At 33.8% G+C, this 19,573-nt stretch overlaps 1 protein-coding gene across 1 annotated transcript; it reads left to right on the top strand.

Moving 5' to 3' along the window:
- Window positions 1–3,309: 3,309 nt before the first annotated feature.
- Window positions 3,310–7,897, top strand: LOC127711971 (uncharacterized). Its single transcript, XM_052218128.1, has 3 exons — window positions 3,310–3,496; window positions 5,324–5,470; window positions 7,827–7,897. The coding sequence occupies exons 1-3, from the start codon at window positions 3,310–3,312 to the stop codon at window positions 7,895–7,897; spliced, it is 405 nt and encodes a 134-aa protein (XP_052074088.1).
- The last annotated feature ends 11,676 nt before the right edge of the window (window positions 7,898–19,573 follow it).

Here is a 19,573-nt window from a genome sequence, read left to right as displayed (position 1 = left end):
CTCGATCCGTATTGTGAAAAAATTTACCAGAGACTATCAAAGATCTACAATCGATACCAGATTTCATATCATGTCAGATAGACATATAATCGTCCCGACTGGTCAACATTCCAGATATAACTGATATGTCATGAATAGTTACTACAAAGTATACCTAATCCTGGTATTTAATTCTCGAGTGTGAAAACTGGTGAAGCGGGAACAATAGACAAGTAACTCTTCGTGTGATGATAAAGATGGCAAAAAACAGTTATTTACGTCGGAAACCAAACTGATTAAAGTTATTTCGAAACCACAAAAGAGAGGCGAAGGATACCAAAGAGGATTCAAACTCATAAGTTGAAAATAAACGGACAACGCCATGACTTAAAAAGAAAAAGACAAACAGACAAACAACAATACACAAAACACAACATATAAAACCAAAGACTGAGCAACACGAACCCCACCAAAAACTGGGGTTGATCTCAGGTCCTCACAATCTTACAATCGTACAGTTAGAAAAAAAAAATATCTGTTAAACTGTTTTAATTGAAATATACATATAAAAATAAGGAGATTTGGTATGATTGCCAATGAGACAACTATCCACCAAAGTTCTAATGCAGTGGACGTAAGCAATTATAGGCAACCGTACGGCCTTCAACAATGATTTGATTTGATTTGATTTTTGGTGTTTTAACGCCACTTTTAAGCACCGCTTTTGGACTATTTCGTGGCGGCCAGTTTTTATTGGTGGAGGAACCCGCAGTGCCCGGAGAAAACCACCGACCTTCGATAGGAAAACTGACAATCCTAGTCAATTAAGGTTGGAGTCGAGTGCAACCGCACGAGCGGGGTTCAAACTCACAACCTCAGTGTTGACTGGCTAATTGATTACAGTAGTAACTACTTAGACCACTCGGTCACCGAGGTCCCCGCCTTCAACGATGAGAAAAACCCGTACCGTACGGTCGGCTATAATAGGCCCCGACATGAAAAATATGAAACAATTCAATGGAGAAAACTAATGGCCTAATTTATAACAAAACAGTTTACGAAAAACAAATATGACAAACATGAACCAACGACAACCACTGAACAACAGGCTCCTGACTTGGGACAGGCACATAAATAATGTTGCGGGGTTAAACATGTTTATGAACGCTCAATCCTCCCCTAACCTGGGACAGTAGTGTAACAGTACAACATAAGAACAAACTATAAAAATCAGTTGAAAAGGCTTAACTCATCAGATGGATACAAATAGAAATACTACATCTAACAAAAACACAAAGTGGACGCGGACGGGTACTTAAACATCCCAAAAACAAAAAGACACCAAGTACAGATCTAAAATTACTCGTTATTAACAGTCAGAGAAAACATGACCTTGTGCAATGCCAAACTATATCGACAGATTGTAGTACAGTGAAAGTACACATGTGTAATATTTAGTATGGTTTTAATTTACTGATAACAAAATCAATATTTACACCAATAAAAACAATATTCAAAGATTTAATTAAAGTGTTGAATAGTTAACCTTTTAGAAGAAATTTATTGAAAGGATTAATAAGTTTACCCGGATCGTATCTAAATTTCCGGGCTCGGTTTACATCACCGTAAAATTTAGGATGTGCTATTCCTTTTGAAATAAGTTTTCTACAAGTACAGCCAAACTTGCAGACCAAATTTTTGTATCTATGAAAGAATTTTGTAAAGGATTTAAGTAATTTGTGGTAACGAAATCCCTTACTTAATAATTTACTAGTAATATATAGATTACGCTCATTAAAATCCAAAACGTCACTACAAACACGAGCATAGCGAACGAGTTGGGATATATAAACACCGTAAGACGGTGCCAAAGGATAATCACCGTCTAAAAAGGGAAAATTAAAAGTAGGGAAAGAAAAATTATCCCTTTTGTCATAAATGTTTGTGTAGAGTTTCTGGCGTAATACTGAAATATCTAAATCTAGGAATTGACAGTTATTGCTGTTGATATTAGATTTATTTAAAGTAAGTTCCTTTGTGTAAATTTCAGCAGTAAAGTTAGAGAATTCTTGATTATTTAACGAAAAAATATCATCAAGATAACGGTAAGTGTTTATCAATTAAATGGAATTTAGACGTTTCTTTACTGAGTTTGGACATAAGCTGTGATTCATAACAGTAAAGGAATAAGTCTGCTATTAAAGATGAAAATTGGTGCCCATAGGGATACCTACAATCTGTCGATAAACTTTATTGCCGAAACGTACATAAATGTTGTCAAGACGAAAATTAAGTGCTTTACTCATCTCGTTACACCTTCAGTAAGTATATCTAGCATATTTACCTTGTATACTGCCTTATGTATACTGTCTTATACCCATTATTTGAAGTGAGAATTGAATTACATGTGTGTTGCACTTTTATTTTCAAATGGTCTTTTATCTCCGCTGCATTCTGATTTAAAAAAATGGAAAATTCATGTACATACAAAATCTTAAGGTCTTTCCAAAACCAAGCTTACAAGACTACATATCAATCCCATTTGTTAAATATGAGAAAAATACTTATTACAAATTAAAGAAAAAAATACCATAAATTATCATATTATCATATACAAGTACGCGTTAGTGAGAAGTGGTTAGTGATTTTGGGAATTTGACTACTTCCTATATAATACAAAGTACTTATTCGTCGCAGTAAGGAGCCACTGAGACATGCTGCCATGACAAGGCATGATTCCGGGAAGCCTTTAGATCTTGTCTTAAAAAGACATTTTCCTTAAGCTAAAATATCATCGCAATCTAGTTATAAAACTCCAATCCACTGTATTATTTTTTTTTTATTATTTTAAACAGAAACATGAACAGGGTATTTTTTCATAGATATTATACCAAAAAATCATGCAAGTCTCCCTTACCCAAGCTATACCTCGAAGGTATTCATTTAAATCCACTTTATTTATGAGGCTTGGAAATGTCGAATATGATTGGCTTAGCAGCCGTGTACCTTTTGAAAGGAACAATAGTATTAAATGTCAGAAATCGGTATCCTTTTTATATTGTAATACTGTGCGTATCTGGTTTGTTTGTTAACGCTATTGATAATCTTTAATGTGTACGAATTCAATGACGGGTTGTCTTTGAACCAAAAATCTTATCTATTTGGAAATCTTACAATTTCTGTGCACCAAAAATGCTCGCATTGACATATAAGTGCTTACATCTACGTCATTTGGACTTTGGTCGATAGTTAGTTTGTTGGCAATCATATCAAATCGCCTTATTTATCAATATGTGGGAAAACATATTTTCGCTAGCTTTCTTGCTGATAATGATCTGTTACTCTAATGCTACTTTGGACGAACTGGAAAGTCGAATGAACGTTAAATTCCAAAACATGGACGCATTGTTACGAGAACAGAATGAAAGAATTCGTAATCTGGAGAATACAGTGAATATACAAAAAGTGGAAATAAACGAGTTAACAGGTGAACTTGGCAATGTCAAAATTGAAAATGGCAAAAAACAGAAAGAAATTGTTAAAATGAAAGAAACAATATCGAAGCTCTTGCAGAATTATGGCGATGAAAAAGATAAAAATACTGTGAATTACAGTGGAGGGAAAGACGATGAAATGGCGATGAATGTAAAGAAGAATAACAGTATGTACATCACAACAATAAATCATTAATCATATGCACCTTTGACAAAGCTTTTTTTCTAATTCTTTTATTTATTTACTAAATCATTTATTATTGTGGATTTATTTTTATTCGTTAGATACTAATGTTCGTAGATTTCATAGATTTAGACGAACGTCAAGTTAAAATTGTCAACGAAGTATAAATTTTCTATATGATTATATGCAAACTTTGACCAAACTGGCAATATAAGACTATGAGAAGATAACACCAGTTAATAAACTCCTTGGTAATCAAAAGTTACCAAATTAAGGTGACAGTAGTTTACCGATGTTCAAATCTCGTTTATCGAGTAAAAAGAGACAAATCAAGGTAACAAACAAACCTATTACACCACTGTCCCAGGTTAGGGGGGAGGGTTGGGATCCCGCTAACATGTTTAACCCCGCCACATTCTCTATGTATGTGCCTGTCCCAAGTCAGGAGCATGTAATTCAGTGGTTGTCGTTTGTTTATGTGTTACACATTTGTTTTTCGTTCATTTTTTGTACATAAATTAGGCCGTTAGTTTTCTCGTTTGAATTGTTTTACATTGTCATTTCGGGGCCTTTTATAGCTGACTGTGCGGTATGGGCTCTGCTCATTATTGAAGGCCGTACGGTGACCTATAGTTGTTAATTTCTGTGTCATTTGGTCTCTTGTGGAGAGTTGTCTCATTGGCAATCATACCACATCTTCTTTTTATACTGATGGAATCGCATGAAGAAGCGAGACCATGTGTGTTGACAAATAAGCGTTTCCTCTTATGCATGATTTACCCGCCATGCAAATCCACACTTTGTCAGTCAGAAATGGGACGCATTTGGTAGAATAACAGATCTGACGACTAAATTAGTACCAAAGATCTAAGACCGCGAAAAAACGTCGCCATTGATATGAGACACTGACACGACGTATCGGTCAACTATTTCGTTATGGGACTGTAAAACTTATGTTGTGTCATAATAGTGTTGTGTCATAATTGAGTGATAATAGTTTTTTAGATCAACGTTTTTTAATAAGAGATTTTGTCAACGTTTGATAGTGATACAAAGAATTCGCCAATCACAGTTCAACAAGGGTATACAACAGAAATGAATTACATTCCATACTGCTTGGGTAACAATTGGCCCACATCAGTTACTTTTGGACTTTTTTTATTTGTTTGCTTTGCCTGCGTAATTTTTTGTAAAGAACCTCAATTATTATCATGTTGCTAAGACGGCGGATACATTGGGTGCAACTTTAAACACCCTAAGACGGACGATTAACGCAAAAATGCAATCGCAATACCTCATGCGGCACTTTGTGTGTAAAGATGTAACAAAACAAAAGTAACTCCAAGGTAAATTCAAAAAGGGGAAGTCCAAAAAAAAAACTGACATAACAAATCGCTCGACCATTAAAACCAACGGAACAACTGGCAGTCAACTGAATTCCTAACTTGGTACAGGCATTTCCCGAAGAAAATGATGGGTTAAACCTGGTTTAATAGCTAGCTTAACCTCCCGGTTCTATGAAGTTGTATATAGTTCCGTTATAGTGAGCAACCCAAACAGACATTAATATCCTTATTAGAAGACAGCTGTTCACCGACCAGTATAAAATATTAAATGAATCCTTTTAAATGTTTTTCATTTCTATTTTTCTTCTTTTTTTTTTTAGATAAAAGACTGCTTCCAATAAGTATTTCTACTACTCAAACCAGTTCACGTACAGTAGCATTTTATGCGCAAATGAGTACGACGGCTAGTAATCTGGGTCAACATCAAACCTTAGTATTTGACGTCGTGAAAACGAACATTAATGGAGGTAATGGTGGTTATAGTGCCTTTTCCGGAATTTTTACGGTTCCATTCGATGGCATTTATGTCTTTACACTAAGTTTACGTGTTCAATCTCATTCATTCGGATCATACGTTATTACTAAAAATGGCGATTCTGAAGGCACGTTCGTTGGAATATTGGAGGGGTCAAACGTACACAGCCAGGTGGCTGGAACCATTGTTATTACAGCAAACCAAGGGGATATAGTTTTCGTAAAAACCCATCCCACATTGAGTCATAAAGGAGATGTAGTTAATGATGAAAATGGACAGTCAACTTTCGCTGGATGGTTAATCTAAAATAAACGATTGCAACCTAAAATAATAAATCAATAGACAACACCACAGCTAACAAACACAAAATAAAAAAGTAAGACTTAAAAGTGGTATTTAGCTAAGAAGTTTTCATTATTTTCTCATAGACTTAATAGCCCTATCGATTAAGGTAATGATTATGATGCCGATTTTAAATCACTGTGCCTTGTTCTTTCTTGTATAAACATTTCGCTTATTGGTAGTTATAGAAACTATACAGTGTTTCTTTTTTCTCTATTGTGAATATTTTGTGTTGGACATTGCACGAAATTATGTCTTTATGTACTGTTCATAACGCAACCGCATGTATGTTGCCATCTTCTAGGAAGTACAGTAACCCATATTGAGTGTAGGACGGCATGATTTCAAAACAGCAGGATAAGTACGCTCAGCTTGGTTTCATTTACTGCACTTCAATATTACTCTATAATTTTTGGATTGTGTTGTGTTTTCGTTACCGCTATTTTTAGAGTTAATTGCTTTCCCTGTACTTCATGTTTTTATGATCGAGATTAAAAAAAGGGGATGAGATCTTAAAACACTAGTTAAACCCCGCCACATTCTGTGTGACTTCCCCAAGTCGACATCCTTGTCTAATGTCATATCTTTATGTTGTTATTGTAATTTGGAGAATTCGGAGAATTTGGTGTAGATTGCAGATATTTAATTGTGTTAGTTTCATTTAATAATAACATTGGTAGACTTGAGACGATTAATTAACTTCATATTTTGTGTAAACATCTGTCTGTTGTTGAAAACTGTATATTCAATAGCAATACAAATCCTACAAAAACATGGTAAATCCAAGTACGCCGGAAAGATAAGCAGTTCCTACTTCACCATTTACATCCGTCATATAAATAAGAAGATGTGGTATGAGTGCAAATAACTATCCAAGTCACAATGTGTAAAAAGTGAACAATTATAGGTCAAAGTACGGCCTTCAACAAGGAGCCTTGGTTCCCACCGAACAGCAAGCTATAAAGGGCCCCAAAAAGACTAGTGTAAAACAATTCAAACAGGAAAACCAACGGTCTGATCTATATAAAAAACGAGAAACGAGAAACACTTATGAACCACACCATCAAACGACAACCACTGAACAACAGGCACCTGACTTAGGACAGATGTATGAAAATGCAGCGGGTTGAAACGTTTTAACAAGCACCAACCTTCACTCTAACCTGAAACAGTGGTATAACATTACAACATAAAAAGACACACAATAAAATATCAATTGAAATGGCTTAACTCGATCAAAAAGACAATACACACAAACAAGTAAATATATACTGAACGAATAAGTTTGATCTATGACACAGTATAAATAAAAAAGATGTTTCAATCATGTTGGTTTTTTTGTATTTTGTATTTTATCTTTCATGTTACTATTGTTTAAATATAATAATAAGTTCAAGTCGGTGATAACGCATAATCAATAGCGGATAGCACAATGTCTCTTTCTACCTGTAGGGAATGCTTTAATCTATCGATTAGAGTTACAAAAGATTATTTATTCCTTTACATGGCCAAGAGTGTTAATTTTTTCTGGACAAATGATTGACATAGCCGTTAGTGAGGGAAACAACACAGACCATGGAAACTAAAATAATATGAAAAACACATACAACAACAATAAAAACACAATACAAAACCCCACTATAAACTATGGGTAATTCTTGAATTTACCGCCTGAACACTAAAGCGTGAAACTGTGTTATGGATTAAATAAACATTTTCGGTACACATAGTCTTCAACAAATATCATACCAAATAAGGTTTGCCAGCGAATTCACCTATGGCAGCATTTTATGCATACATGAGTAAATCGGATAGTAGCCCAGTTCAACATCAAACCATAATATTTGACGTTGTGAAAACGAACATATATGGAGGTTATGGTGCATATAGTGCATTACCGGAATTTTACGGTTCCATATGAGGGTACTCATGTCTTTACAATAAATGTATGAGTGTGCTGTACAAAATAACTAAAAATGCAGTTTTTGAAGGCACATTTGTTGTAGTATTGATAGATACCAGCGCAGAGGATCAGGTGGTCGGAACCGTCGTTTTTACTGCAAACCAAGGGGATTAAGTTTTTGTGATATCTCATTCAATTTTGACTCTCAAGGTGATAGTAATCTTTCATCTAGATGGTTAATTTCAAATTAATTTGAAATAAATGAGTTTGATATTCAATTGCTCTATATTGTACGGGCGAAGGAAAGTGTCCCAAGCGAGTAAGTAGTTACTCCACTAGGAGTATCCGTCGAGATTCTGATGACAAGTAAAACCCGGTGACGAAAAGTCAAAAGCTACAGGACAAGATTGTTACTATGACAAATGAAACAAATATGTGAAACACATATTTCGTAATGGTAAACTAAGTTATGAAAGCATCCAAAAAACTTTCGAAGAGATGATTTCAACTTTAATAGTTGTAAACATGAATTTTCTCCCACAGATGTGGATAATTCTATATATGCCAAAAAGACATGTAATCTTTCCGATTGGTCAACATTCCAGATATAAATTATATGTCATCAAAAGCTACTAAGAAGTATATCTTATCATGGAATTTGACCATACAGTGTGAAGTGGTCAAGCGGGAACAGTAGACATGTTACTCTTCTTACGATGATAAAGTTGACAAAACCAATCGTTTATTTACAATAAAAAAAGATGTGGTATGATTGCCAATGAGACAACTCTCCACAAGAGACCAAATGACACAGAAATTAACAACTATAGGTCACCGTACGGCCTTCAACAATGAGCAAAGCCCATACCGCACAGTCAGCTATAAAAGGCCCCGAAATGACAATGTAAAACAATTCAAACGAGAAAACTAACGGCCTAATTTATGTACAAAAAATGAACGAAAAACAAATATGTAACACATAAACAAACGACAACCACTGAATTGCAGGCTCCTGACTTGGGACAGGCACATACATACAGAATGTGGCGGGGTTAAACATGTTAGCGGGTGCCAACCCTCCCCTAACCTGGGACAGTGGTGTAACAGTACAACATAAGAACGAACTATAAAAATCAGTTGAAAGAGGCTTAACTCATCAGATGGATAAAAATACAAATACTACAAATACAAGTGGACGTGGCCGGGTACTTGTACATCCAAACAACAAAAAGACACTAAGTACAGATCTGAAAGTACTCGCAGTTACTGACAGCTAGTTCAAAGCCACTAACAACTAATAAAAACAATCATGCATCTAAGACGTAATTCTCAATCCGTACACATCCAACATCCAATGGATTTAGTGTAAAGATGTCATAAACAGTCAGAGAAAAACATGACCTTGTGCAATGCCAAGATACAGGTATCGACAGATTGTAGATCTATGAATGTGTATATGTATATAACAATAATATTTAGTTTGCTTTTAATTTACTGATAACAAAATCAATATTAGTACCAATAAAAACAATATTTAATGATCTAATTACAGTGTTGAATTGGTAACCTCTTAGAATAACTTTATTTAAAGGATCGATAAGCTTACCAGGATCGTTTCTAAATTTCCGGGCACGGTAAACAATATTGCCGTTAAAATGAGGATGTGCAATCCCGTTTAAAATAAGTTTTCTACAGGTACAACCAAACTTCAAAACCAACATTGAATTTTTATCCAAAATCTTTATATCTGTGGAAGAATTTCGTAAAGGTTTTAAGTAATTTGTGGTAACGAAATCCCTGGCTAAATATTTTACCAGTAATACATAGATTACGTTCGTTAAAATCAAAAACGTCACAACAGACACGGGCATAGCGAACGAGTTGTGAAATATAAACACCGTAAGATGGGGCCAAAGGAACATCACCATCCAAAAAGGGAAAATTAACAATAGGGAACGAAAAATCGTCCCTTTTGTCGTAAATTTTAGTGTGGAGTTTCCCGTGTAAAACCGAAATATCTAAATCTAGGAAAGGCCAGTTGTTACCGTTTAAATTTGATTTATTTAAAGTAAGATCCTTGGGGTAAATTTCGGCAGTATATTGAGAAAATTCTTGATTATTTAACGAAAAAATATCATCAAGATAACGGTAAGTGTTGTTGAATTTATCAATTAAATGCAATTTAGACGTCTGTATACATACTGATTGAAAGTTATTTTGAAACCACGGTCATCCATCAAAAAAAATATTTGTTAAACTATGTTATTTGTAATATACATACAATACGTATTGTCTTATTTTTATAACTTATCGACAGAATTGCATAGAGGTGTGTTGAACTGATATTTGACAAAAATGTTTTCTTTGCTGCATAATCATGTACATACAAAAGCTCTTTTCAAACATAAATTTTCTAAGTGTTCCATACACTAGCATACAGATTCTCGACCTCTGTCTTTTTCTACCCCCTCTCGTTTACAACCTTACAAAACAAACATACATGGTGAATATGAGTAAAAATACTTATCGAATAACTTAAGGACTAAAACTGTTTCATCATAATATCATTTATTCTTTATTCCGAAGAGAATCGTGAATTCGGGAAGGGAAGTACTTCTTACATGTAAAACAAGGTAATCGTTTGCCACAGTAAGGGACCATTGAGACGTGGTGTTGCTATGACAAGGCATGAGTCATTGTATTTTGATATGGTCGTGAACAGTTCGAATTTTCCTATTCTCAAAGATAAAATCCCAATCAAGTTATTCAACTTTTAATCCGCTGTAACACTCAGGTAAATGAAACACGAATAGGGTTTATTTTTTTAAAAGATATTCGATGAAACCATATATAAAACATTCAAGTATCCCTTCCCCCAAAATACACCTCGAAGGAACTCATTGCAATCCCTGAATTTCTTAAGGCTAGCAAAAATATGATTGGCTCTTTGACTATTTATAAGCAGCATTGTACATTTACCTGCATGAAATCTATATAATTTATAAATCACAATAATTTGCGTTACGGTGACCGCGCTATTGGTGATCTGTAATATGTACTAGTTAATCTTTGAACCAAATTTCTCAGATCTTATCTATTTGTAAAACTAACAATTCCTGTGCACTAAACAGGCTCAATACATGTGAAAAATGTTTTCGTTAGCTTTGTTGCTTATTATGATTTGTTACTCTAATGCTACTCTGGACGAACTGGAAATTCAAATGAACACCAAATTCCAAAACATGGAGAAATTATTACGAGAACAGAATGAGAGAATTCGTAATCTGGAGAATACAGTGAATATTCAAAAACAGGAAATAATTGAGTTAACAGATGAAATTAGCTATGTCAAAATTGAGAATCGAAAAAAGGAGAATGAAATTATTGAAATGAAAGAAACTTTATCGAAACTCTTGCAGAAATATGACGATCGCAAAATAGATAATTCTGTGGATACCAATAAAGGGAAAGACGATGAAATGGCGATTGTTGAAAAGAAGAATAACAGTATGTACATTACATTATGTTTTTTGCATTTACTAAGTAGTACAGTATATCATTTTCATTTTTGTTCAATTAGAAGATGCTTTATTCGGTTTGTATCCCGTGATTTATCAGTTAACTACTACACACGCGTTTCATATTCCTACTTGACGCCATTTAGGTCTTAACAATAGCGCTCAATTTATTTGTTACCCATTTACACCTCAAAAAATTTGTATACTGTATGCATCCTGTTCACGAATACTCCTATTTTGGATTACTATTTATAAGTGAAAAGGTTTGTCATGTTGGCAGATGTTATGCTCTAAAATTTTGCAAAACTGAGACCAATGCAAGTTCTAACATTATCTGCCAATAGACTATTTTCATATTACCGACTTTTGACTCCGGATTATATAATTTGTCGACTGGTTCCCTTGGACATCATGGTACTCGGTCAAGTAAGAGCAACCCAAATAAGTAAAATCAAACATATAATCGGTGTAATTTGAGGGGAAAGTTTATTGTTTTCCGATGATTTTGTAGTGAAAAAAAAATGTTAAGCAGGTAATTTTCCCCCAAAATTGTACCGATTGAACGCTTGGTTTTACTTCTTTAGTTTGCTCTTACCTGACTTGGTACCATGATGTCCAAGGTAACCAGTCGACAAATATTATAATCCGAAGTCAAAAGTAGGTAATATGAAAATAGTCTATTGTTTGACTGGTTGTATAATAGATTATTTTTCCAATAATTTGTTAATGAGGTGTTGGAAAGATTTTTTTTATAAATTATTTGCTTGAATAGATTCGAAATAAGCCGTTTGAAACCTGTCGTATCATAACTAACATGTTATCAAACAGTTGTCTAGGGGTCAAAATGGGAGATGTGTTTAAAAAGCCTTTCTTTGTCACCCCTTTAACAATCAGACAAGTTACAGGTAAAAATCATTACGGCACAAAATTGCATAGAAAATTTTGAAAAATTCAGACAAGTTGCTCAATTAACCACCAAACATTTCCAAATTGCTTCTACCACTTCTGTGGTCTCATCGTCGTGTGCTCACCTCATGTGCGGGAAGTTGTGGGTTCGATCCCCGGCTGGTCAAAACCGAAAACTTCAACATTGAAACTTTCTACTTCTCCACTGTGCATGCGGTATAACGGAGTAAGAGTAAAGACTGATCGTCTCGGTGTCCAAACAATGTGTCTGTGTAGCGTAATATGTCTTCCTCTAGAATATTACCTTGTGAACTATTACGTTAAAATCGCTGAGCGTGTCGGTCCAGTACACAGCATGGTTCCTTTTAATATCGCATTAACATGTCTTTCTGAATATGCGATTAATTAGTTCCTGTAAATTAAGAAGCAGGATATCACATTTTAATTTTTATGGTGACGTTGTTTAAAAAGTCCGTAAATTTAGTCACGATCCGTTTAAACTAATTGATCCTTTGAATAAACTTATTTTTAAAGTTTTTTCAAATTAACACAGTAGTAAACTCTTTGAATATTGTTTTTATTGGTACTAACATGGATTTTGTTTTCTGAAAAATTAAAACATAACTAGATATATATTGCTATATATGTAAAAAGTAAAATAACAAAAATACCGAACTCCAAGGAAAATTCAAATCGAAAATTCGCTTATCAAATGGCAAAATCAAAAGCTCAGATACATCAAACGAATGGAAAACAACTGTCATATTCCTGACTTGGTTGTGTGAACTCATGATCCGACATCCTTTTGATACTGTTTACTTATATTTTGGCATTGCTGAAGGTCTTGCGTTTTTCAGACTGTTTATGACGTATTTACATCAAATCCGATTTAAATATGTTTAAAACCGCCACATTCTTTATGTGGCTTTTTAAAGTCAGGAGCCTGTGGTACAGATGTTTTCGTTGGTTCTTGTCTGGCATACTTGAATTTCGTAAATTGTTTTGTTATAATAAATTAGGCCGTTATTTTTTTCGTTTGAAATGTTTCACATTTTCCAAGTCGGGACCTGTTATAGCATATTTTACGGTATGGATTTTTCTCATTGTTAAATGCCGTAAGGTGGCATATAACATGCTTATTGCAATTTTTAATTTTGACTCGGGTGGACAGTTGTCTCATTGGCAATCATACAACATCTACCAATTTAAATATATATAATATTAGCATCTTAATTCGTACTTAAATACGCTGAATGATTCTTTTCTTAAATATATATTTCAGGTAAGAGACTATTGGTTGAAAGTATAACACAGACTCCTCCGATTCGTACCACAGCTTTTTATGCCCACATGAGTCACAATGAAGTCAATGCTGGTATTCATCGGACTTTGATATTTGATGTCATAAAGACAAACATCAACAACGACTACAGTCCGTATTCCGGAATTTTCACAGTGCCAACTGATGGTGTGTATGTATTTACACTGAGTTTGAGAATAGAGACTGGTACAACTGGTGCATTTGAAATCGTTAAAAACGCCGATGTTCAAGGCTCTACAATAGGTATCATCAATTCTGACAGTGGGCATGATATTCAATTACAAGTTTCCGAAACAATCGTCATTTCTGCTATCAAAGGCGACAATGTATTTGTAAGAACGCATTCGCAATTAGGTCATACCGGTTATATACTTGCCGACGGTAATGGTAGATCAATGTTTGCTGGTTGGTCAATTTCGAATTAAATTTACTTCTTTCAAACATTTTCCTTGGTTACCAATTGAATTGAAAAATGAGATTGCAACTGTAATTATAAATGTATACTTTTGAAAGGTGCATCTAATGTAGTCAATTTGTCGTTTGTTATTATGAGAATCGCTCGTGGTACTGTACTCGCTTTGAGTGTCGAGTTTGATTTCGATTACCGATGGGGTCAAACAAAAACTTACTGCTATCCTGATGATATTTGTTCGTAAAATAATCAAGAATTCTTAAAAATACACTGCCGAATTCTACCCAAAGGAATTTTATAAGGAAAATCAAATGTTTCATAATGTATAAAAATTATTTATGCCTGTGCTCTCTGAATAATTGTAAGATTTACATTTTTAACTCTTCGATCCGTGTTTCTAGTTTCTCTACCATCATTACTTGTCCATCGGGAAAGTTTTGAAATATTTGGAATATTACTATCTATAAATACATGAAAACTCCAATGTTTGACAGGCATAAAGAAATGTGGTCGATTCGGCATTAAAAAAATTCTTATGACGGGCGTCAATTTGACAGATACGTACACACATCCGGTAGGAATGTGGACATTACATCTGATGCCTCGTGTACTGAGTTCCACACTCGTTGAATGTTGGTAACGTTTTGGATTTATTGTGAAGGGTCGGTAGGTGTACTGTTGAAAAACAAAATTTCTGCTACTATCCAACATGTCATATTATCCCCGTGGCAGACTCCCGTCCTTCAACCCGGTTGATTGACTTTACAGAACTTAGGTTAAATGTCAATTTTTTTTCTCGTCCTGATTTAATGAAGTTTTTGCAACTTGGCGTTAAATGTACATCAATCAATTAAACAATAAATTGGATGTTTAATAACTAGCATAACTCTTACCCAAACAAAATGAGACTAAAAACTTACGTTATGTTTAGTTAGACGAGAACTTATCAAATATTTAGTAGTTAATTAGTCGATGCCGAAACATTTTATGTATGACAACCAGGAGAGGAGTAGTTCACCAACTGTGGTATGGATTAAGTTCTAGTAAAACGTAAAATTTCACTGGGCAGGATGCATATTTCTTCATTCGACAAATTGTATGATACTGGTCGTAGGTCGTGAAATCGATATTTACTACATGACCGATTGTGTAGAAGAAATATCCTTGAATATGGTTTCACGCCGTAAAATGATTCGAAGACAGCAAATAAACATTGATCATCAAAAGACGATGAATAACATATAATTGGTCTAAACCGGGAAATATATACATGTTTTATTGAGATGCCCATTAAATCTATTGCAGACGAATGAAGTCTACACTTAACGTAAAACGTCGATGTTTTTTTTATGTTTTTTTATAGAATTTTCACTTGTTGGAACCATAAGAAGGGAAAGATAACAAGGAGCCAATCAAAAACCATACTGCGAAGAAAAACGGTCAATACCGTAGCCAAAAGAAAAATTTCTTAAGCAACCTACAAATCACTAAATAGAAAACTAACGATGGAGCAGTTCGAACCTCACCAAAGTTCAATAGATGCCCCGGACGGGTCAGCGTATTCTGCCCGAATAGTAAAACTCGTCATTTAAATCCAAAATGTGTTGATGAGTCTTATCCAGTAATAAGGCATCATACAATAATGGAATGGTAAGTTTCTCTTTTCTAACCCTTCGACATTACCAAATTTATAGGTCATGTAACCTCGCTAACCATAAAATTTTAACAAAGATGAAAGTTTTAATATAAATGAGTTTTAAGCAGGACAAAGAATAGACAGGTCGTTTACGATAGAGACATTGAAGGCACTGAAAACAACACTGAAATTTAGACCTTCTCGAAGCACTTTAAAACAAAACTATGCATGAATTCAGGTGATCTGTTACACAAGTTGCAAGTCATATTTCTCATGCCAAGTAAAATGGCGGTTATACTGAATCGCATTCGATGTTTTGTTTGAGGAAAAGAGGGTGAGTTTGTGGCTACAACAAATTGAACATATTCGTTATCATCTGTGACGCAGATATTGATAACGGTCATCTAATTCATGATAACGTCCATAAAACTTTGGAATGGACGACTTGCACATACTTGTTAATTCAAATTTAAGATAAGGAATAGCTTTCACAAGTTTTGATGACGTAATTGATAACAGATATGTTTGACATTCAAGACTTATAGTTATAACCAACATGTTGAATTGTACAACGCAGTTCAAGGCTGCTCTTATTTCAATCTAGTAACTAGTACCGTATTGAGTATTTGTCTTATCTATTTAGAACTGATTTTACATTAACATTGCCAAAACGTGGTGCATGAATCAACCCTCTAGGCCGAGAATTATCAATTCATTGTCCGGTTTTATACAAACTATTGATACACCATTCAATAAAAGAGATGTTTTAAATACTTTTATATTTTAGAATTCTTCTATTTTGTTCAAAAATAAACCTTTGGTATACCCTTCATTTTTAAAAAGCGATATCAAAACTATCAAGGAATTCAAAAACTACTGATTTTATTAGCTGCAATGAAATTTATAGGAAGTTTATTAAACGGATAAATTGTATTTTTGAACTTTCCAGAATTAAACAAGCAATTCCTAATATATTTTGTGAAAATTTTGAAATCTTGCGGAAAACAGAATTCTCATAATGAAATGAAATTAAAGCTATCAAATGACCTTGAGATTATGAACTTAAACAACCAAATAATAAAACCATCAAAGCTTAAACTAAAATGTATTACGTTATTAAATAAATACGTATCTCCAAAATGTCAAATGAAATGGAAGGAAGTATTCTGAAACAATTTACTTGGAAATCTGAGGTCGGGATTAAAACAAATGGGCATTGAAAATAAAGTAAAAGAATTTCAATGGAGATCCATGCACACTATCTTATATATCGAAGGTCATTACAAAAAAGGGAAACTATGAAATGGAACCCCCTACTTGTCAAAACGACAACATTTTGGTGGAGTACATCAAATTGATTTTAAACAACCTTCAAGAAATACTAATCCAACCAAACATAAGAATATATGCTGTTAAGAATTAACACAGGCGTATTAAAATATGACAATTTTCTCAACACAATTATTACATATTCTAAAATGGACGCCATGGAAAATTATGGATCCAATAAAATACAACTGGCCGAATGTCTTTTGAAGCATTCCTGTTAGTTAGTTACTCATTTGAGTGATTTGCGAACCTTGAGATCTAGATGAATAGCAAATATCAAATCACTCAAGCATTTTTCATCACCAGAATAAGCGTATTCGAAAACTAGAAGAAATTGTAAATTGTTAATCTGCGGAAATAATTGAACTTAAAGGTGAAAAGGCTATCGCTAAAAGTGAAAAGATAGACAGCGAGCAGCAAACTTCTGGTTAAAAGAAAATACGATTGAAAAGAACTGGATGAATAACAAATTTCAAAACACGGAGAGCAGGACCAGAATGAACGCATTCGCAAACTGGAACAAATTATTGCTAGTCATTGTTGACGTCTGTATAGTGCTCTATATGTGCTTACATCCTTCGGTCACTGGTGAATAGTTCTTGCATTGGCAATCATACCACATCTCCCTATTTTTATAAAGATGTAAATTATAAAACCCACTGCAAGATACATCTCACTGTAAGTACGAATACATGACGAATAAACACATTAACGAATAAAACTTTGTTTTAACTGTTCAGATCGGAAATAACCATAAGCTTTGAAAACGTAACAAAATATAAGTTCAATAACATCAATTCAATAATATGAAATACAAAATAAAGTTACATTCCTGAAAAACGTAGGAAACGATGACTATAACTTGGTTATATAGCTCTTCAACTGTTTCGGTTCTTATACATCCTTGGCTTTCATATATTCGGCTTTGAGCGTTCTCGATGAAGGTAAATCCAGAAAAGCGCTTCGGGCGCATGAAATTTATAACAATTTTATTTCATTTTTACAAGCTATTGCGGTAATCAGGCGTCAAATATGGGCAATTCAACCGAGATACAAAATATAAAAATACTTTTGCAGCCATTTAATAATACGATTCCGATTTAAAAAATAATATAAGGACAGTGACATTGTATCATATTCATGGTGTAAGAAAGAGGCGGAAGATACCAAAGGGAAATTAAAAACTCTGTTGTCGAAAAGAACTTGGCAAGACCATGGTAATAATAGAAAAACGACGAAAAGCAAACAGAAAAGACAATTCCACAAAAAACTAAATAGAAAACTAAGACTGAGCAACACGAACCCGATAAACTGGGGGCGAACCTAGGTGTTCAAACAAAAAATCTCCCTATAACACTATGATAAACGGAAGAAAAAAGATTACTTCAGTAGATTGATAAAGCACATTTCGATCTTAATATATTGTATTGACACCGGTCTTTTTTTTAAGATTGAATATTGACCTATATATGTTTAAACTATTTGTGTTGTTGGTTTGCTATTTCATTGGCGTATTGCCAAATTTATCTTATTGTTCACACACCAAACAGAAAAATTAACTACAAGTGGGAAAACAAGCAGTAATTATCAAAATAAAAATTTATATGGTTTACGTATAATTGAATGTAATCGTATTTAAACAACGCTTAAACAAAATATTAAACATCATTTGTTTTGTTTTGTTGGGACTACCGCAATAATCCATATGATCTCATTTTATTCATCTGTATATTTGAATGCCTAAAACAAAGTATAGAATCGAATGTTTGTAAATGAAAATATATATTCAGATGTGATAAAATTTGTTCCGATAAAATTTGTTCCAGCTATTTTGATTATCAATCATGAAAAAACAACGACTTTAGACTTGGTATTATCTACTTCTCCATCAGGCACACTGCATTTATGATTTAGAGTAAGGACTTAAAGGCTCGGATTCAGAGAAGGGTTATATGGTTTCCTGGAAACTGTTACCCTGTATAAACACTCGATTCAACGTTCTTGTTTAGTATAAAGCAAGGTATATTCATATCTCATTTACGTGTTTTCGTCCTGAATATACACGATGATGCTGGACGTTATGCAGCCATATATTATGGTCAATCTATTCTAATAAAAAATGCTGCTTCAGTGACAATAAACCAATTAGTACTTTTCTTTTTTTCATACAAATTTATTTTACGTTTCTATGTATGTTGGCGTTTGTTTTGTAACAGTTCAGTGTTTATGTTGTTCCGTTGTTTTCCTCTTATAGTTGATGTGTTCCCTCGGTTTTGGTTTGTGACTCGGATTTCAGTTAAATCGATTTATGACTATTGAACAGAGTATACTACTGTTGCCTTTATTTACAATAGTACATCATTTAATTTTGGCTATTAAGGATGCACTTTGTAAAAACAGCTGTTTCACAAACCACGCCTCTTTTGTGGAGAAATTTAATATTCATAGATATTTTATTGTGTTTACCAACTGGTTCCCAGATATGATATATATGCTTCCTCTCGTAGAGACACACTTTGAAAATGTTACCAGTATAAATACACATGGATGGGGAACAATTGAATTCTGAGGAAGACCCAAAGTGAAGGGAGGGGTAGTACACAATTTTAGTATAATTTAAACTCTCAGAAGTTCGAGGCATGTAAATGTTAAAAATATGCCGCACAGCCCAACCTTTGAAAAAAATAGTAGTGCATATAAACTTTCAACTCTATGAGATATTTTTTTA

This window comes from Mytilus californianus, unplaced genomic scaffold (genome assembly GCF_021869535.1).
Source record: "Mytilus californianus isolate M0D057914Y unplaced genomic scaffold, xbMytCali1.0.p SCAF_8, whole genome shotgun sequence".
Classification (NCBI taxonomy): Eukaryota; Metazoa; Mollusca; class Bivalvia; order Mytilida; family Mytilidae; genus Mytilus; species Mytilus californianus.
This window is presented reverse-complemented; position numbering and strand designations above follow the sequence as displayed.

Excerpts from the sequence above, each read along its gene's own strand:
- LOC127711971 (XM_052218128.1), top strand. The coding sequence starts at position 3,310 with ATGATCTGTTACTCTAATGCTACTTTGGACGAACTGGAAAGTCGAATG. Across the intron at positions 3,497-5,323 it reads CAATGTCAAAATTGAAAATG|ATAAAAGACTGCTTCCAATA; the intron begins GCAAAAAACAGA and ends TTTTTTTTTTAG. Across the intron at positions 5,471-7,826 it reads GAAAACGAACATTAATGGAG|TATTGATAGATACCAGCGCA; the intron begins GTAATGGTGGTT and ends CATTTGTTGTAG.